General features: G+C 40.7%; 1 protein-coding gene across 1 annotated transcript in view; it reads left to right on the forward strand.

The window, feature by feature from the left end:
- The window catches only part of LOC310950197 (collagen alpha-1(XIV) chain-like), a 135,133-nt gene that overhangs the window by 111,071 nt on the left and 2,425 nt on the right, over positions 1-21,637 (forward strand). Inside the window, exons 40-47 of the mRNA XM_083917875.1 lie at positions 4,686-4,739; positions 9,687-9,740; positions 9,855-9,926; positions 14,201-14,236; positions 16,646-16,712; positions 16,856-17,047; positions 20,421-20,498; positions 21,422-21,577. Coding sequence (XP_083774001.1) covers positions 4,686-4,739; positions 9,687-9,740; positions 9,855-9,926; positions 14,201-14,236; positions 16,646-16,712; positions 16,856-17,047; positions 20,421-20,498; positions 21,422-21,577 — 709 coding nt within the window. The remainder of the gene's footprint in view (positions 1-4,685; positions 4,740-9,686; positions 9,741-9,854; positions 9,927-14,200; positions 14,237-16,645; positions 16,713-16,855; positions 17,048-20,420; positions 20,499-21,421; positions 21,578-21,637) is intronic.

Here is a 21,637-nt window from a genome sequence, read left to right on the forward strand (position 1 = left end):
CGTAGTAATGCTGTTTATTCATTTAAAATGAGAATATGTAATATTTCTGCAATAAAATATCCAAAAAAAACTAGACCTATGTTACATAATATGTTAAGTTGTGTACGCTTAACATAAGGGTCCTTGTAATAAGTATTGTTTATAGGTGATAATGGCCTTATAACTCCTTATAAGAGATTATTACACATTAGTATGTGTTAATAGGACTATATATGTGTTAATACAGATTATAAACATGTTTATTGTGAGATTGTAGGCCATTTATAACCACATAAGATATGCATCATTATGCATTTATTAACAGTTAACTATGCTTTTTCGCAGATACCAGATCTAAAGTGAGATCAATGCCATTTTAGAGCTAATTAATCCTTTATTATGTAATAATTAACAGTTAACCCCAACAATAATCTAATTTTGACAGAAACACTGTGGTATTAGAAATAACATTAACAAAACTTTAATACATGAACATTATTTCTGTCTGAGTCACATCAGATAGAACATTTTTGGCACTTTTTGAAACATTTATTATATAGGACTGACAGGAAATGGGGTGAGAGAGAGAGAGGGGGAGACATGCAGAAAAGGGCCGCAGGTCGGAGCCGAACCCACGGATGCTGCCTTGAGGACGTTCAGCCTCTTTACATGGGGTGGTTACTCTAGCCACTGTGTCACCAGCCGCCCCATCAGATAGGTAACTCCAATGATCCCATGCTCCTTTTTACCACACCATAAAGTCTGTTTTTCTTATTGTTTACATCAAGAGACCCCTCGCAAAATGAAATTACATACTTTGCGTTGAAATTACTCCGCAAGTTTCTGTCATTAAGGTCGAAATTATAAGACTAAACTTTACAAACCTAAATAAAATATTGAATAGGTATTTCTTTTAGTGCTGATGCAGGAGCAAAGCTATAAAGGCAATTTGTTGTTCTGCTGATGCTGATAGTCATGATGTGTCTCTCTGGATTTTTATCCATTTGTATTTTTGCTGCTCTATAGTCTGGCTCATGAAAGTCTTCGATCAGTTTCTCTTCGTTGAGAAACTAGAATCCAGTGGCTGATTGAAAGTCCTGCTCAGTGTTTCTGAATTTCTACCACAGCTGTTTTATTTTCAGTATTTCTTAGAGAGGAATAAGCCACAACCATTTTGCCTGTGAAGCAGCTCTCAGACCTGCAACTTCCTGATGCAGCATTATCTGCTCTCTCCTCTTTTCCTGCATAGTCCTATTAATAAAAGCTGGCAGTGCTGCCCTGTGCCGCACTATGTTACCAGCCATAATGTGTTTTGTCAGAGAGAGGAATATGAATGTGTGTGTGTGTGTGTATGTGTGTGTGTGTGTGTATCTCAGTAGGGGAATATTCTAGCTTCCAGGGTCCTTTTGTTATATACCAGGGACCGCAGAGAATATCACAACTCCAAAACATCAATTACCGCTCTCTCTTTTCCTCTCTCTCTCTCTCTCTCTCTCTCTCTCTCTCTCTCTCTCTCTCTCTCTCTCTCTCTCTCTCGTGTGCGTGCGCGCGCTCTCTCTCTCTTTCTTTCTCCATCTCTCGTTGCAGTAAATACAGTGTAACCTTGTCATCATCAGCGTCCCCTCCACTCTGTTTCAATTTGACAGTGAAAAATGTAGCTGCAATGAATAGCAGTGTGTGTGTGTGTGTGTGTGTGTGTGTGTGTCTGTGTGTGTGTCTGTGTGTGCGTGTGCGTGCGTGCGTGCGTGCGTGCGTGCGTGCGTACGTACATGCGTGCGTGCGTGCATGCGTGCGTGCGTGTGTGTGTGTGTGTGTGTGTGTGTGTGTGCACTCGCTTTTATCCTGGCCTATTAATTTTTTTTTAATTAAACAGCAGCAACACTTTATTTGAACCTGCAGTATGTAAACACTTTGACTTCTTGTAGTTTTTAGGAGTTATTGATAACAACATAGCTGTAAAAATGAATGTTAATTACACACTTCAACAAATCTACAAAGCATGTATCAACTGTTAATGATAACATTTTGAATTGTAGTTTATCATTCATTATCTTTTTATACACAAGTTACTGATGCTTCACAGTAGGAGTTGACAAGAACATTGGTAAAATCTTAATTAATATACATACGTCTGTCCTTTCTGGCATGTCGCACAGTTCTTAGTAAAAATTTGAACATGAACAACTTCGCCTCCCTTCAAAGTCTCACCCTCTTCCCCCTGCCTGACCTCTGACGCTCCCTCCTACCCTGACAAGTGCGGTGAGAAAGTGAGCAGCCCAAGTGAAACGGCTGGTTTGTTAACACTAGAAGTGACGTTAGCACTGACGCTTATGCTAACCTTCCTTGCACAAAATAGTAATACAGAATTAGTAGTAGTAGTAGTAGTATATGGTTAACTGATAGCAATAGGATGCTGTGTTATCACATGTAATGCTGCGTTCTAGGATTAGGCAAACTAAAAGTACCTATCCAGCAGAAACTCCACGACCATCTCATCTCTTTTTAGCTCCGGATGAAGCTGCTTTAGCCTCCGCCATCGATCTTAACTCGTGTCTTGCCTCTTGACGCATCAGTTCTTCGCCGCTCCTTGGTATCTCTCACAGACCACTCTACTGCTCTGTCACTCTGCAGAGAGGCGCGCGACTCGCAAGCCGTGACAGCTGTAGGAATGGAATAGAGGCTACGATGATGACGGGCAGAATTTGAGCAAATCATTTTATTCGGACCACATAAAATTATTTGTCAGACTTTTATCAGAAATATATGAGAATTAAATATTGATGAGTTTCAACACCTGGTGGATTTCTTCTACATTTTGTGTGCCATACGCTTATTAGGAGCATTTAAGATTATAAAAGAAAAGTGTAAAAATGGCAGAAAAGTAAGAATTGCTTTAAAGTGAGGTATACATATTTATTAATATAGTTCTTATATGCACTAAGTAAAGGAGTGAAGGGGTTAAAGTCATTTTAGTGTGTAATTCATCCCTTAAAATTTTTATTTTCTGTCTGCCCAATGAATATTTCAACCGATTTCCAGTACAAATGAACTCTTGATAATTCTTTGTTTACAGATTTCTATAAAATTATTGAAGCTGGTTGCTGCTCTGTCTTACTTCCCTGCTGTTTATGTGAGAGATATCATTTTGCAGATGTCCTGGGAGAATGCACATCAGCCAATATGGAAACAATGGCACATCATTAATCAGAAGAGGCCTGTCCTCGGCGACCCCGGCCTGTAATTTGTAGGATCTTTAACAGTGTTAAGTGTCCTGTTCTGCTAATACTGAAGTGCACACATAAATCACCTCAGCACTTAATCCATGACTGTAGTTTGGAACGGGCTGTGTGCATTGACCTGCAGAGAGGTGGATGAAAGAGAAATGGGGGCAGGAGATGGAGCAGCAGGGTGGCCTGCTGATATAGAGACCCGCCTGTACCCCGAGGGTTTCCCAATTCCCTCGCATCAAATTTATGTCCACTGCTGTCAGAGCATCGTTGAGTAAGACTGCAAACCCTTATCTGTTCTGACCTTTGGACGAATTTGTGTATTTAAAAAAAAAGACATTCCTTGTTATATTTTATGTAATTTGGCAGATGAAATGCTGAAAAAATTTAATAGACTAGGGCCCAAGTGGGAAAATAAATCAGGCAGGGAATCAAGCAGCGATCCACGCCAATCCCCACACATTCACAACGGCCCACGTGTCCTGTCTTTTTTTTATGTTTACTGTCTATTCCAGGAATATACACTCATTATCCACTTTATCACTATCTTCTGGACTTCAACACAACAGTTCTGCCATGAAATTTACCTTTACAAATGTTCAACAATGTTCAGGTTTCATTGACACAAGGAAAGGGGTACATTAATTACATTTCATGCATTATAATTATTACTGAAGCCACAGATCTAGGCAATGCGATTGTACTACTTTATATTGAGAGATGTTTCAAATATGTGTCTAATCTTTAGGAGAAAGGGTTGTTTTCCATAAAGATGTTATGCAACTTTCACGGAAAGCTAAAGAAAAGAAAAGATAGAAAATCAACATTTATACCACCAATGGAGTTTACCCTAGAGGTCAGAACAGCTCATTTTATACAGTGAGATCAAGATTTTATCTCACTACACTCAAATGGCTACTATGGGGACTAACATTATCAAACATGAACACAATTAGACTCACTTTATCCACAAGAGTCTCAGCTTTTCAGTAACATCCAATTTATGCAATTCCTTGAATGTTTATGGACCCCAGTATGCAGAAATAATGCATTACATAATTTTAAAATAGACGGCAATAACATATTTGTACTGCAGAAAAAAAACGGAATGTTTTTCGCCACAAACTGAGCATGGCATTATAATAAAGTCGGCATGTATTTAAAGGAAGGACTCCTGGGTACCCATAGAACCCTATAGAGCCACTCCAAGTCAATCAGCTGGCCAGGTCACCGAGGATTCTCCGGCGCTCCCGATGGCCAGTCTGTAAATCCCCAAGTCAAAAAACCTGCTCCAAAGGAAAAGCATGAATTTATTTTCAACTGCCATCCCAAAAACTTCACATTATCAGTTTTAATGTTGTTTTTCTGAGTTCTATCTCCCCACAAAATGTCCAGTGCCTGTACTGAAGCTCTGTATTGTTTGTGAACCAGTCAGTGCTGCGATCGGGATTCAAACCTGCTTGTTTGTGTCTTGTTCAGGGTGTTCCTGGAGGCACAGGCTCCCCTGGTAGAGACGGTCCCCCAGGAGCGAGGGTAAGATCATCCACAGACATTATCTCTGTTACTGTTACACAGTCTGGTTATACAGTATTAGAGTGATTTTGTGACATATCTATTCTACAATGTACAGAAAAAGGGGATATTGATGTCGACAATATGTCTTTAAGTCTTCTTATTTAGTTTTAATGCCAAAATATCATACAATGGATGCAAATAAATGGTATTTTCATATATGAAAGTATTATAGTACTTTCATTTATATGTATTTATATGATATGACGATAAAAAAGCATGTCTTTCTGCTGACATCATCTTTACTAGAAGAAGGCACTCTACGAAATATAAAAAGGCCAGTTGGAAATGTTTTTAGAAATACAAGACAACATAGAGACTTAAAAACTGTTTATATCCTTTGGAAAACAACTTGAGCGACCATGAAAAGGTGAAAAGTGTTTTTAGATGTGCCTTAAGATGCATTGTGCTTTTTTTATAGTCTCTTGCGAAAATATCTGTGGTACTTTTCCAGCTGTGTACAGTATCGAAATGTTCAATCTGCCTTCATAAAACAATAAAAAGTGCTCCCCCATTAGTGGAAAAAGTATAATAGTAACTGTAGTGGTCATCAGGTCTTACAAAACCTAACTAGGCTGTAAATACCAAACAGTAACGCAGCCAAAGCGTAATGTTTCTGCACGCAAAAAAGGAGAGGTTTTATCCAAGGCTGTAAGGCCGACAGGTCCAGACGCTCATCCCCTCAGTGGGGGTTTTCAGAACAAAATTATCAGGCTTGTTTTTTTTTCTTTGAAAAACACTTCTTTGAAGTATTTTATCAGTATCAGTAGCCTGAATTGCTAGAGGAGGAATAAGCTGCATAAAATCGTTAACAATGTCACTATGGTCGTTGGAAGGCCATGAACATGGCTAATTATTGTGGTGTAAGATAGACTAACACGCAAAGCCAATTACTGATGACCCCTCTCACCCAGTAAATTTAAACTGTTACCTTCAGGGAGACGACATTATGTACAGAGGGCAAATAGAAATATCTATAAACAAGTTCCAAATGCTGTCAGGGCGCTAAATAAAACCTGGTAGAATAGAATGTAAGGGGGTATGCCTACTCCTTTATATTTTACATTTTGTAAGATAAGATGAGATAAGATATTCCTTTATTAGTCCCACAAAGGGGAAATTTCCTTATTATAACAGCAAAGTGGAAAGCAAACGTAGAACCAGCATCAATAAGAAAACAATAAATTGGAGAAAATATAGAAAAATATGAACAATATAAACACAGAGAAATATAAAATATAACAATAACAGGAACATTATATACAATATTTTTGAATATTTTTAAGTTGTATGTTGTGTATTTTGTAGACTTGCATAATTGTGTACATCGAAATTGTCTTTTATTGTTTGTATGTTTTTATGACATGGTAAAACCAAAGACAAATCTCTACATTGGGGACAATAAAGTATTCATATCCACTGAAGCCCGGTTGCTGATTGAATATAACTCTAAGCGTGATGTGCAGTAGAGACGCCACAACAACACGGAGTACTTTTATCCAATGGTGTAGTAGAAACGCAGCGCAGAAAAATCATGTGTGCACCCGTATCTTTGCACAGGCTTGTTAAATGCTGCAGCGGCTGCTGGCTTCTGACCTGCAGCCCTTCACTGCGTGCTCCCTCTCTCTTTCTTTCTCTCTTTCTCTATCTCTCTCTCTCTCTCTCTCTCTCTCTCTCTTTCTCTCTCTCTCTCTCTCTCTCTCTCCCATTTTCACACACACACACACACACTCACACCGTACTGCATGCAATGTGAATGTCAGTCAAACACTTTTACAGCGCCCAGAAGTTTTTTAAACGGAGTGTTTTCTTTCATGTTACTTGTACATAAGTTGACGTTGTTAATCATACGGGCCACATTAAATCAAATTGCAACTATTCTGTATCGCTCTTGAGAAATAGCGGCGTGCCGCTGAATCACTACTCAGCTGATCACCGGCATCAAAACCCTTTGAGAGTGGTGCGTCACCTCCGGGGTCTTGTAAATCCCTCTGGGGCTTTTTAAGTAGTAGAAACACGGCGAGTGAACGTCCGTTTGAGAGGGCATGCCCTGAATCTCCGAGCGGCCACATTTTACCCTAATGGAAACTCACCTATAGTGATTTGAAGGATAGAATATTTATCTGTAATATTCACAGCTTGATTCTTTTATGATACCATTAACAAAGCCATGAATAATTTCAGAATTAGCAGCCTTGTCTGAACTGTGTGGTGATGCACCGTCAACACACCCACAATCACAGGATACAGCACATATTTACTGTAATTATTGAGTGTAATCATGTGAAATTACTAATCAGGGAGCAATTTTAGCTGCTATATATTGGGAAAGATGCCACCTTTGCAGCACTGATTATGACAGGACTCCCACATCCATATTTCATCAAGAAGCTACAAATCCGTTATGTATTTTACACTAGAAAAGAATCCCACCATGGTTATGTTTGTAAGAGCTAATTATAATTTAGTTTCCATCTCAGTGCAGTACTTTTATTGTTGCGGCATAGCACTCAGATTTTTAGCGGCATGCTCCGGCTGAACTCCCTCCAATTGTGTTTTTTTTCCAGTGGATGCATTGAAAGCAGGAGGAAGGGGAAGCAGCGAATACTGATAAGAATCAATTCACAAGAGGTCATCAACGCAACAGCAATTTCTGCTATCACTGTTCATTTGATTGCGATATAGAAAGTAGGACGAAGCCAACTGAACAGTAATTATGAACAGGAAGGAGCTTTTGAAAGTGAATTCATTCACAATGCTCACGCGACTTTTCGGGGTCACAACTGTGCGGGGGGGAGATTATTATCCCAGCAAGCCTCTAGTCGGAATCATTCAACGTGTACAAAGCAGAGCGGGGAAGGCAGATAGCCCTTTGTTGACTCATAGCAACATCACACTACTCCACTGGGCATAAACACTGGACAAATCTTTTCTGAGGAGTATTAGAGCCAAAAAGAAAAAAAAAAGAATCTGGCAGAGACTTCACTGCAGCAGCCAGTTCGATCAGTTGAAACAACAGTAACTGTCCCCTGGGTTCTTTATCTGTCCATATCAACGTGAAATGGATCACCCAAAGCCATAAATCTTTATTTTGTCACTGAGGCTTGCATTACAGAACTTTCTCAGTGTTTTTTTTTTTAACTTGGGACCAAACTAAGTGGATTTCGCTTTCTCCCCCAAGATATAGGCTCATAAAAACATGCTGGCATAACTCCCAAGTTCATTATTTAAGATACATTGATGTAAATTATTACACTGAGAAGATGCAGTTTTCATCAAAATGTTTCTTGAGCACCCAAAATCACCTCAGAGCGCTTCAGAGAGAAAGTTCAATAGGTAAAAAGTTCAGTCTTATTGATAGAAGAGAACTTTTTAACACAGAGAGAATCTGCCCTGCATTGGTGAGTTTCTCAGCATGCATACAAAAATCTGAATTAGTTTCGCCTCGCCCCAATTTATTTACTATAAGTCAGAGGGTAAGTCAGTTGCAGCATGAAATATAACAGCATATGCATTTTCATGAGCTTGACTTCCTAAGAGAGAAGTCAGGTGGCTGAATTTCTACATTTGGAAAAAAAGCCAAATGTTTGCATTATAATATATCCAGTATAGGGAATATTTAAAGTGTGAAACCAGAGTGACTCTCGTCCCAATGACACAATGTCACATCTCATGCTTGTTTGCTTCAAAGTGGAAAAAAAACCTTTTTGTCTGTAGATCATTCTTTTTGTTCGAGTAGGCTTCTGTTAAATTCGAAAGCATTTCAAAGTAAAATTGGCGCCTGACATTATGAGACTTTAAACACTGTGATGAATCGAGGCCTCCCCCAGAGACCCATTAGTGAGTTTACCAGGCTGGTGTTTACTGTGTGACACCACAGAGACTAAACTCACAGCTCTTCAGAGAAGCTTATGTACATGTTATTATTTTATAAATTCAGGGTTTTTTTTTGGTATATTTGGAAGGTAAAGATCCCCATGAGAACTTGAGCATGAGCTGTTATGGGGAGCATTTAGGATGTAACAGCACAGGGGAGTTTCCTGTTCCAAGATATGCAGCACCTCTTTGTCTTACCAAATAGGATTAGAAAAGCTGTACAGGCAACACATGACACGTCTCCAAAAATATGCTGAAAAATGAGATAAAACTGACAAATGAACCTTTCAAGTTCATACACAGGTTAAACTGAGTATCATATGAAGAAAGAGCGTGTCCATGCTGAAAGGGCATCAGCCTCAATGTGTGACCACAGAATAACTCTAGACGTCCAAGCTAAAATGAAAGGATTAACTGAACCTCTGGTTTGGATGTTTTCCAGGACAATCTAGGTTCAGCTTTCAAAATGTAAATTAATAACACTGAATTTGTTCAGTTAAAATGGCCTATAAATAAATACATCAAAGCCATCATCATGTTATAATATGTCGTGTTATTATGTCATAGCTCAACAAAAGCAGACCCTGTAGAGTAGTCATACAGTATGAATGTGCTTCTGAAGGGAAAGCTGCAGTTTCATATTCACATTCTCCTCAAACCGCAGCGTCATGGAGAACACATTAAAGTTTTAAACACCAGGAGGCTACTAAAAGACACATTTTGAAAAATGCAGCAGTCAAGCAACAGGAAGAATGCACCTGTGTTTTGTGAAAACTGTAAAAGAATAGGCATTTGTTGGCAGACTTTGAGGTTCAACAACAGTAGAAGCAGCAGATGCAACCAACAGGTTTCCGTCAGCAGCCTGTGTGTTAATTGTATTAGAAAATAATAGTCTTACTGACGGTTTAGTCTGGAGACACGTCAGAAATTCCTCAGGCCATTTTTGAAAAAAGCTCTTCTTCAAACCAAAGTTCAACCTACAATTATGAAAGTGCAGCTAATATGTAACATACTGAGTGTTTTCATCTTCAGGGTCTGCCAGGTAATAATGGACCACAGGGACGACAAGGACCTCCTGGACCCGCTGTAAGTCTTGTCGTATTATCCTCAGCATCCTTTTGTGTGTGTCAGATTACCCTGATACACTGATCTTTCCTGTTCCTGTCACCTTCATTCTCCCTCTCTGTCTCTTTCTCTCAGGGAGGCCCGGGAGCACCAGGAGCAACAGGACCTGGAGGTTCAGCGGGGCCTCAAGGAGATCAAGGACTTCCTGTGAGTGAACAAGTGAAAAAAAAACTATAATACAGCAGAACTGTCATGTATTGAAATACATAATCTTTTAGAGTGTTATTCACTTATGCACTGCTGTGGCAAATAAGGACAGCATGCATTTGTTATGATTACATTGCTCATGATCAAATCTAGCAAGTCACCAACTTTGCTAACAAACATCAAGCAAGTACAACAACACAAGACATTGCAAGCAGTTAATATCCATCTCTCCGTCTGTCCTGCGGCCTTTTATGTCACGAAGCTCTTGCCAACGACTAAAAGCCAGTCCCAGATTTACATTTTTCCGGCGGTCTCCTTTTCTCTAGCCTCCAACAGATCGCTGATTTAATTCAACATTTTGTCAGGGTTAGGGGTTAAGGTTCGGGTCACAGTCAGGGTTAGGGAGTACGGTTAGGGTCTACATAGGTCTATTTGCCATGGAATTCGGCACTGATTGTGGAAAAAAATAACAGACCAGGGTCCATCGGACCCTTTCTGTGAAAAGGCGGATGTTCCTCGATCACATACACAGCAGGGAAGATATGACGCTCCCCTTTCGACAACAACGTCCTCTTCGGTCTCTTGGACTCTGCCATGATGTCAGTATGAACTGCTGAACCTAGCTTTGTTGCCAGCTCGCCCAGCTCTGTTTCTGGCACGACACCGGTGCCACATCCCGCCAGCATTCACCCCGCTCCTGGCCTAAAAACATCCTCAAAGGTCCTGAGCTAGTGGTATAAATAACAACACTCCCCTGGTGCTCCAAGGTCCCAGCCCTGGCAGCACAGTAGGTCTAGCTAAGCTAACTAGCTGAGGGAAGCTACAGTTAGCAGCAGTTAGCGTTACTTCAGCAGTTAAAATTACTTAGCAACAAGTAGAGTTTTCTGTCCATCGAGAAACTCCGTAAATCACAGAGTCAATGCAGAGAAGTTACATTCTGCGAGGACATGCGCTCAGGTGAGAATGACAGAGGCCAATATCCCTTTAACATGTCAGTGTAGCATCAAATTGATTTTGAAGCTGTTACTTCAAGGTAAAATAGTTACATAATGTTGCTTAATAGCGAAACAAGGAGACCTCTTCACTACTTTCTTCCATTTCTCTTCTTAAGATGTGTTTCTCCCATCATGTCTCCCTAAATTTACAGGGGAACAATAATCACAGACCTTCATCACAAATTTACAAATGTGTTTAAATATAAATAACATTGTGGTTCACTTCCAATGCTGACGAGGAGCTCATGCTTGACAGATTTATTTTTCCACTTCCTGACTGGAAGCAGCCTGTTAGTGAGTCAGTCCTTATGAAAACAAATGTATTTAGAATATCAAAAAGACAAATCTCATAAGGCGATTTAGGACTTAAGGAATTATAATTAAGCTCTTGAAAATCAGAATCCAAACTGTGGTTCCATACAGTAAGTGAGTTTATCTGCAAAAGAAGAAGAAAGATGTGCAAGTGACACAACACGAGCACAGAGAAGATGTTGGCTTCCAAACGTTGTGTAATGCTAACAGTAACAGATGATTCTGGGATGGTGGTGACAGCTAATCTTGTCTCAGGTCAGCTCTGCAGGCCAGCAGCTAAGTTTGGCTCAGAAAGGCAGAGCTATAAATCACTTACCAACACTGTCTCCCACGCACAAGCACACACACACTTATACACAACACATACAAAAAAAACAGTGAGAGATCACATCTGCCTCATCTCCGAGACGTAGAAGAGACACACACCCCATATGAAAGTATGTTCATGCCGCAAACACAAAAATGGAGCTAAACATTTAGTTGCATTCTTCACCTCAACATTAAATTGCTGATTCTGCCCCTGCTGCAACCCTACGTCAGGTTTCTGCTGCAGGAGAGTATTTTTCTTTTTCTTATTCTTTCTGAAATCGTAGCCTTTTAAATCTGCAGGGAAATTTAGTTTCATCGTGTTGTAACTGACCTTTAGAAGCCACCTTTGGCTGAAAACTGATTTGATGTGTACTTTTAGTTCGGCCAATGTCCCGTCTGTAAACATGAAGGGGGCGGGTTTATGACTTACACTGCAGCCAGCCACCAGGGGGCCGTCCAGATGTTTTGGCTTCACTACACATCTTTATATACAGTCAATGGTATTAACATATGGGGGACAGCCGGCAGCTGAGGTAGTAACAGAGCTGTTTGTGTAAAAGGGACAACCAACAGGGCAGGACTACACTACACTACACACACACACACATACTAAACACTGACACAGTTGTGTTACACGACACATGCGTTCTAAGGTCACACTCTGGTGCAGCATAATGCCGGCTTTGTTTTTTCAGTGTAGAAAACGCAGAGCTCACGTGATGAGGGGTATTCTTTATAGTTGGACGCACTGGGTAGCCCTGTGCGTCCAACTATCAGGCTCCACTGCCGTCGTTGTGTTAAACATTGAGAACACATGGTTGACCTTGTGAATTCAAACAAAACTACTCGGTTAGGGCTAGGAAAAGATCATGGGTTGGGCGTTTGTAGCGTAACTAAAGTTACACACGAGACATGAACAGGACACACTGTCTCTTTGGTGAAATCCCATTTTAGCTCGTTTGGGCACTATCACTTCTTCCTAACTGGACACGGTGCAAAGGAGCTCAATCAAACATCAGATTGTTTCAGTGTCCACTCACTACACCTCTCTCTCCTGAAGCTGAATACCAACCTGCTCACCTCCACACCCTAGCTTGTAGAATAAATGGGCACATTTTTTTTGTTCTCCATAATCCAGAGTTCATTCACTCGCTGTTACATGTTACTTCTACAGCACTTGCTGAGCGTAATATCACGATGAGTTTGTAGTTGAAAGCCATTTCAAACCAATGCTCACGGGTGCCTTGTGCGCAGGAATCAAACACAGAAACTAAACAGCGGTATTTCACTCCCTGGGAATGAGAACATGCTGGAGATGTCTATATTAGAGGGGCTAAAGAGTCTAAATGTGTGTCTGACCTGCTTTTGAATGTGGTTTCCAGTGACTTAACCACCTGAGGGTTTATTTAATTTATCTTGCTTGACTTGGTAGAAAGCCACCTTATGTTTGCCAGTTACAAAAGAAAAAAGCAACACTCTGCTTGTGACTGTTTTATCAGTCCACATTGAAGCGCTGCTCAAGTGGAAAGTCGCCATAAACATACTTCCTCCTGCAGATGAACTGTAAAAAACATTTTGAGTGAAAAAACATAGACTCTGTTCTTTGGGCAGACTGCATATACAGGGCACTATGGGAAGATAGTTTTGATCAAATAGTAATACAAATCCCAATTGTCTGAGGGTCACTGCTGTCTTTTTCACACTCAGATATTTACTTTGGCTCCCATGCAGATTGATTTGGTCTTCCCATGTCACCCTGATGAGACAGGAGACATTTATATGCCCAGGAAGGCTGAGGTGGTCCAGACAGAAACACACAGGAGGTCCAGGAGAAGACTTTTATTGTGGAGACCTGCACTCCAATTCACCCACTGTGTCAAATGTTGGCACAGACTTTTTTATCATCTGCAATATAATACACATACTGTATGATATGCCAGGCCTGCACACATATTTTCTCCATCCTTTATCCACCAGCCCACTCAACACGCAGCCAGTCAGTCGGTGGTCAAGGACATGTTTCCACCAAGATACACAAGCCTTTATTCAAACGCTGTAACAACATCAAACTGATATTTATCATATCTGCACACGGCTCTGTCTGTGGCCAGGAAATACTTTTATTTGCCCCTGGATCACAATGCGTTTCACTGTGATATGCATTCAACGGCTTTATGTACTTGGCAGGTTTTTGTGTGTGTTGTGATCAGATATGCATCTGTGTGTTTTACAGTGTTGGCAGCAGCAAAAAGGAAGCCCATCCAAGGCACAGAATGACTCTGTTTGTGGGCACACATGCTTTAGGGCTCATGTGTTTGTTGTCTTTAGAAGACAAAGAATCTGGACACAAATTCACAAGTCACACCAGCTGTAAGATCAAAGCTGTGTGTGTGTGTGTGTGTGTGTGTGTGTGTGTGTGTGTGTGTGTGTGTGTGTGTGTGTGTGTGTGTGTGTGTGTGTGTGTGTGTGTGTGTGTGTGTGTGTGTGTGTGTGTGTGTGTGTGTGTGTGTGTGTGTGTGTGTGTGTGTGTGTGTGTGTGTTTGCATAAAGAAAAGGAGAGAGATGAGGTGGGGACATTAAAGGAGAGAGGGAGGGAGAGATGAGCATGGATATTTCTGAGTCAGATGTTTATTCTCCTGCTGTGCTCTTATGTTCCAGGGTCCTGCTGGTACCAAAGGCGATAAGGGAGAAAGAGTAAGTCATTCCACTCACACGCTTCAACCACTGTTTCGTGTTTTATTGCTCCACTCTGCGGTGGGAATATTGTTATCTCGCCTAAATAAAACTCAGAATGGTTGTTTTGAAGAAACCAAATCACGCTCCAGTACACACCTACAAACATTCACTTTCTTTCTTTCTTTCACTCCCCCAGCCTCGTTTGAAAGCAAACCAAATCAAATCAGTGTCGATGGCTGAGATTTGGCAGGGTGTGTGTTTCCTGCTGACACAGTGGCCAGCCCGTCACTGCACAGCGCTCGAGAGACACACAACTTGTAATTCCTGTTTCTGCCCCATTTTTTTCTACTGCTAGGGACATTGGTACCTCCCTGCAGTTCATTTTCATTGGAAGACTCAACATAACAGGATTTTGTCCTCTGTGCATCTGCCCTAAAATCTATTTCACAGTAATAAGGAAATAATTAAAGCAGGAAATTGTTAACATTTACTAGAAAGCTTTTCGCGCTAATATATTTGTGTGATATACACAGTAATAGATATTAGATATTACAAGGCAAAAGAGGAGACTGCCAGCTGTTGAATTCATTCAACATCAGTTAATCAGTGAGACCTTTTTCATTTAAGATGCATCATTTAACTTTTTAAAGGGATACTTTACCTATTGTAATCCAGGTCTGTGTCGTGGCAGTGTTGGCATTATGTTCAGATGAACGGTGTTTGGCATGTGTCATTTGCAGAAGTCCCCAAGGAACGGAGAATCGGAGATGCGCGGAAATCCACAGAATGACGCATTCTCTATTACGCTATACACTCAACCGATAAGGCTCTAGTGCCAATGAAACAACTTAATATCAATATATTTTCAATGGAATATTAGTGTGAAAGGATATTCCAGCAATTTAGTATTGTACTTCTATAAAGGAACTAAATTAATCGTCAAAATCAAAGCAACATATTGACTTATTGCCTCGTCTGAGTGAAGAGCCGAAATCACTGGATCCTACACTTCCCATAATGCTCCTTTCATTAGACCTGCTCTTGCCTCCTAAATGACCACAATTCCAGTTTATAATGCCAGCTTTCTGAAGGATATTTTATATTACGTTCATTTTTGTATAAAATATGGACGTAGTCTCCGCAACATCACCCATAGGTCAAGATGAGCCAAAATAAAGCTCTGACTGTTGCCACCTTGGCAGTGTCTGTCTAACTTCCAACTAAACCAAAAATGGGTAAAGAAGTGGAGCATGAATGGAGCTGGGGCTGAATTAGCGAAGCCTACAGTGTATCGCAACCTGTGACGGCACCCACCTGTCACTCAAAGCTGCACACCCTTAATTAGACTCAGAGACTTAGACTTGACTTCTCTTTATAGATCCTTTTGGGATGAGTACTGCAAGGAAATTGAGTTATTATTAATTATGCAGAAATTTAAGCCTTAATGTCATTAAATTGATCTATTTCAATTTTCTAAATTAGCTATTATTTATTGGAACAAAACCTTTTCTTTACACCATGTTTAAACCAATGTGTATTTCTGCTGTGAAGTTGGTCATTGACTCCCCTGGAGCCAGCCTCAAGTGGCCATTCGAGAAGCTGCACTCTTTTGGCACTTCCTCGTTGAGGTTGCTGCTTCCATCCTTAATCACACCATTATGACAAGACATTAATCTCTTGATGAAAGCCCTGTTTCAAACTAGCATCTGCTGTTAACACTTTGACATCCTGACACATTGGATAGCTGTTTTCAGTCTGTTTATGTATACTGTATCTGTCCCTGTTAAATAAACTATAAATAAATAACATCAGGTTATTTTTTCGAACTTTGGAAAGCACATACAGAGCCACAGAACACATTATTCAACTGTTGGGCTGCTTGGTAATAATATTAACAATAATAAATGTTATTTATTTATTTATACAGCACGTTTCGAAACACTGTTACAAAGTGACTCCTCCTGGCTACTGTAGTAAAGTGGACTTTGAGGTTAGGGTTTAAAAACTAGAGATACAAAGGTAGATATTAAGTCAGGCTCTTCATACATCGAGTTAAGTCTCCAATCTAAATGTGATTTAAGTTTACTGCCACTATTTAGTCTACAACTGCAATTAAAAAAATGTTGCATTTAAAATGTTATTATGTAGAATTACAGTCAACAAGGTTATTCCCAAATATTTTATATAATCACATTTTGATTTCTATTTATGTGTGTACTTTACAAATACTTATGCTCTCTCACAAGTGTGCTCTCATCTGTTTTGGTCGGTGTAAATATATATAATCACTATAAAGGGCAGTGTGGAATAAAGGTTGAGTACACATTGAGAACACTGGTCTGGGTGTTTATATTGCTGTGAAAAGTTGTCTCAGTCTTCTGTGTGTTGAATACGATCAGACGTGAGCGCTCCGTGTTTGTTTTTCAGGGTGATGTGCAATCCCAGGCTGCTGTGCGTGCCATCGCACGACAAGTGTGTGAACAGCTCATCCAAAGTGAGTAAAACCAGCATGAAATGAATAAAAGTTTCATCTGACCTCTACTGGATTCACTTCTTTCCTTTTCCTCTCTTCTCTTCTGTTTGATTTGTGGTAAAATGATAAATAAACAAACAAACATCCTCCTCTACCCCCTGCAGGCCACTTGTCTCGATATAACTCCGTACTGAACCAGATCCCCGTCCAGTCGTCAGTGTCAGTCCGAACGGTACCCGGGCCACCCGGAGAGCCTGGTAGGAGAGGCCTCCCAGGACCTCAGGGAGAGCCAGGGCCATCCGGCAGGCCAGGCTTCCCTGGTGCCAGCGGCCAGAACGGACGACCAGGAGAGAGAGGTGAGAGAGGACGATTGTTCATAAGTAAAGACATTTATTTACTGCTTGTGCAACACAGGCCGAGAGAGGCGATTTCCATACATATATGTCTTCTCTCAGTAAGACTGATCGCAATCCATCACCAGTCCTTCACTGTTTGGTGTTGATTTTACACATCAAAGTTTGTTTACAGGTGTTGTGGAGTCACTGCATATAACTGTATAAAGCCGTTTGTGTCTCCAGAGGGAGCAGTGCAAAGCCAGATAAAATGCCTCAAGTGATGTAATTTAAGTCTAAAGACTCCAAGTTTGAAAATGAACAAACTCTGGACGTGTGGAGTTAGAAAGAAAACAGACCTCTGTAGCCCACTGCTCATCTTTGCTGCAGGCTAAAGGCCCGAGGCTACATTAGCAGCAACTAGCATAACACACCAAGCTAAGTGTCAGTGGTCGAGTTGCATTGTGTGTATTATTGGCTCTTGGCTTGAAATGGCATAGTTAGTTAATTTAGTCCTTCAGTGTATTAAAAAAATAAAAATTGCATACTGCACTAAATTCTCAATATGTATAATACTGTTCAACATACCATTTCTTTATTAAACAGTAGGGTGTTCCTTTTTGGACGCACTGAGCTGTAATTACCATGCCACTTCCTGAGAGCTGTAACCAAGGTAACCCGTGCCACTCAACTTTACCGGCATAACCAGATAATACTTAGATGACTAAACAGATGGTTTGTTACATAGAACCATCTGAGAGGAGTGGTAGAAGGAGTAGAGAAGGTGAATTTCATCTTCACCTCCATCTCTGTTTCCTGTCACTTTCTTCTGAAAGTGTGATACACAGTCATTGTTGTGATGTGATGTGTATAAACCGCTGGAGTCTTTGGTTGTTGTAATAGATGTTTATGTATAACAGGAGTGGTGACAGCGGTGTGTGGCTGTGAAATAACACCCGTTTTGAATGTTATCACTCTACAGAAGGTGGGTTATCAGTGGTCATCATTGTCATAGATACGGGTTAGAAGGAACCTGCTACACCGACCAGGCGATGATAATCTATTCACGCGGTCCCTGTTAGCCTGGTTTAATACTCTGGGAGTCCCGTTGTGAATTCAAACAAAAACAACATTACTTGGTTAGGTTTAGGAAAAGATGGTGGTTTGAGTTAAACTACTAAAGAACGTTATGTAAGAAAGTTAAATTAAAATGTCACCGTTGCCTTTTGGTCTCACATAGGAAGCAAACTTAGCTCTGCCAGGCGAATGACTGACCCATCCACCACCCAAACCTACCTCTTTACACTGAGTTTTCAGTCATTGTCACTCTTCATACATCATCTTACAGTACCATGGGCAAGCAGGTTGAGTGACGCTGATGGGTGATCCAATTACCAATAGATGATAACGGCCTACTGAGCCAGCTAGGAGGTAGATTAAGGCCATACCAGCTCATACAGTATGTGTTAGTGATAACAATTGTTCACGTCCATTCAATCAGTCGATAACAGGTGGAAGTCATCAAGTGCATCACTGTATGTAAATTGATGCAACAACATCCAAGATATTTTATTGTAAAAAGAATAAAACATTTGATCCCGTTTGAGGTCTAACCGCCTTGCTTGCTGCTCTTCGTGGTCTGATCTCTGACTCACAGTGTCAGAGCTCCACAAGCTTCAGTGCAGGCCAGAACACAGCAACTCCAATATCCATGAGGTCATTCTTCTGCCATGAGCCCTGAGTGAAGTAATGGCTTTTATGAGGCTCCATCTTCCTCACTAAAACATGCAGCCCACGCTAAAGAAGCACACACTTAATGAGCCCCCACACACGGAGGGTTACGAGAGCTGAGAGCGGCTGTCAGGAAATGTCCAGCAGGGTGACCTCCTCTTTAACGCTCTAGACTTTTGATTCCCCCCAATAACATTTACGATCTGCACCCACTGGTACACACACACACACACACACACACACACACACACATACACACACACTTTTTTATTTAATGGGCTAAACTGAAACCAGAGTAGGCCACATGTTATAAAAGATGTATGGCAGGCTTTAGAACATTTGATGTTATTATTAAGGCTCAACACATGAAACCATTTATATTACAAATACAATATTGTCCTGAATACAGAAAGACTACGGGTCAGCTCCTATCCATTATAAAGAGAGAATATCACAAGACAAGACGGGAGGTGTAGAGAATACATCTTTATTTGCAATAATAAAAATTGTTTTCTACTCAGCCTCACTGTGTGCTGACTTCCTCTTTACCCGTGCAGTTGATTAAGGCAGTCATAAAAGCAGCAGGACAGAAAATCTCCAGATCACCAGTTTTGTGTGGTTCTCTAATATTAGAGTTCATGAAACATATTCCATTAGGTCATTCAAACAGCTGCACCGCTGGACAGCAGCGCAGAGCCAACTCTGGGTTTATCATACATTTTATTAGACTGATCTGCCACACGTAATTTATCCAGCACATTTCTCCAAATATTTGCAATGTACCGATGTCTGGATAGGAAGTGGTGGAAGAATGAATTTGTTTTTCTTCAGTAAAATACCAACAACACAGTGTAAAGGTGCTGCAAACTCCTACTTAGGTCAAAGTGTAGTATGTTAATTGTGTACCTAGCATTTTACTGTTGTAGCTGGTTTTAATTCCTTTAATTAGGAAGTTTATTCAAGTGGTTCCCAAATTAGGGGTCAAACGCCCTTTAAAGGGTCACAAGATAAAGTTGAAGGGTCCAGAGATAATAAATGGCAACATTCTTTACAATTGCTTTACAAATCTGTATTTATTTTATTTATTTACTTTTCTCTTATCTCTTTGCTTTTTTTGTAAAAAAAATATTGCATAATTGAAATGACAGATGCAATATCCCCTTTGCAGCTCTTGATTGTATTTATTGTAACGATAATATTTGATTACAAATAGGTTAAGCTTTAAATCCAGAGGGTACCAGGGCTCATATATAACCGAGGAAATTGATACAACATGTAAGACCAATAAAAACTGTAGAATTATGAAAGTAAATAGAAAACCTTGAGGATACCTGATTGTCTGTGAAACCATGTAGCTGCAAACGATCTGACAGCAAGCTGGGCAGAGGTCAGTACTAGTTCAGTGTCGGCAAAGACTGTCTGGCCTCTGTCTCAATGCAAACAAGTCACCCTGGAGTCGGAGTCTTCTTCGGTGACAGGTGCTTTGTAACATGTTACAACATAACTATAGCTGTCAAAAAAATGAAGTAGAGTAAAAAAGTGGAGTATTTCCCTCTGACCTGTAGTGGTGTAATAGCATAAAGACCCTTAATAAACCCTTATGGAGCTGTGTGTGCAGAGATGCAGTACTGAGTTTAACGTGGATCTCTCTGAACTGTGTTTCCAGGCCTGTCGGGAGAGAAGGGAGAGAGGGGGAGTCCAGGGGTTGGGAGTCAGGGACCTCGGGGACAATCCGGACCTCCAGGTAAGATACTGACTCATACACAGTTCTGAGCATGCTTGATAAGCTGAACTAACTGAATCCACTTTCTGTAGTCTTGGAACTCAAATAACATTTGGAAGCTTCACAATATGATAATTAAACATTATTCTGTTCCTGAACACGTGTTTTTGGTGATGCTGCTATATGTGGAATGCTTTGTGTTCCCTCCTGAACAAAAAATATTTTTCTGAGAAAAGCAAGCAGACGTTTTGGACCGTGAATATAATTCACTGTATTGATTTCCCTGTGTGCTGTGTGCAGTTTGGAGGTTTGAGTTATGAAAATATGTCAGTGATGGGATTTTCTGCTCACTGTTGTTCGATCAATACTCACAGAACAAGCTGACAAAACTCCCCGGAAACTTTTCTCTGATCAGATAACTGTTAAAACTTCAATATATGAAAAAGGAAATCTTTTCTGAGAGCAAGGTACAGGGCAGAGCTCTCCGTCTTTATTCGCTATGCTTCTCTGGAATATTTCTGGGATGATAATTTTAGCTCTTGGCAAATGAAACTCCCCTCAAAATATTGATCACACCACGTGCGTTACAGGCTGACTGCTGAAGTGAGTCTTGATGGAGCACTTTGTCTCGTGTGAACAGAAAACAGAAGCCTTTGTGTTATTCCCGCTCCTGCCCTCAGGACATTTACAATCATCGTCCTCATCCAGAAGTGACAATCATTTCGTCTCTGCCATGCTGTCACAGTAGCAGAGAGAAGGATTTAGAAGAGATTAAAGAGGTGATCGTACAGTGGCAGGATGTCGGCTGTTTATTTTCCTTCCCTCTCTTCTTTATCCCCCCTCACCAGGCATCACAGTGCCAGAGTCGTTTTAACGAACGATTATTGATGACTGACTTAATGTACTTGCCCATCTTTTAACACAAACTTTTTCTCCCTCCTCAGGCTTGCCAGGAGAAGGACGGACAGGCAGCCAGGGCCCCCCAGGTCGGCCTGGCAACCCGGGAACACCGGGGAGGTCGGGCAATCCAGGTACCACAGGACCAGCTGGTCCACCAGGATACTGTGACCAGAACTCCTGTATGGGGTACAACGTCGGAGGTAAACATCATTCAGCCACTTTACTTTAACCCCACTAATGAAGCATTTATAAGCAGTTCA

Source organism: Echiichthys vipera (assembly GCF_963691815.1).
Source record: "Echiichthys vipera genome assembly, chromosome: 8".
In the NCBI taxonomy this organism is placed as follows: Eukaryota; Metazoa; Chordata; class Actinopteri; order Perciformes; family Trachinidae; genus Echiichthys; species Echiichthys vipera.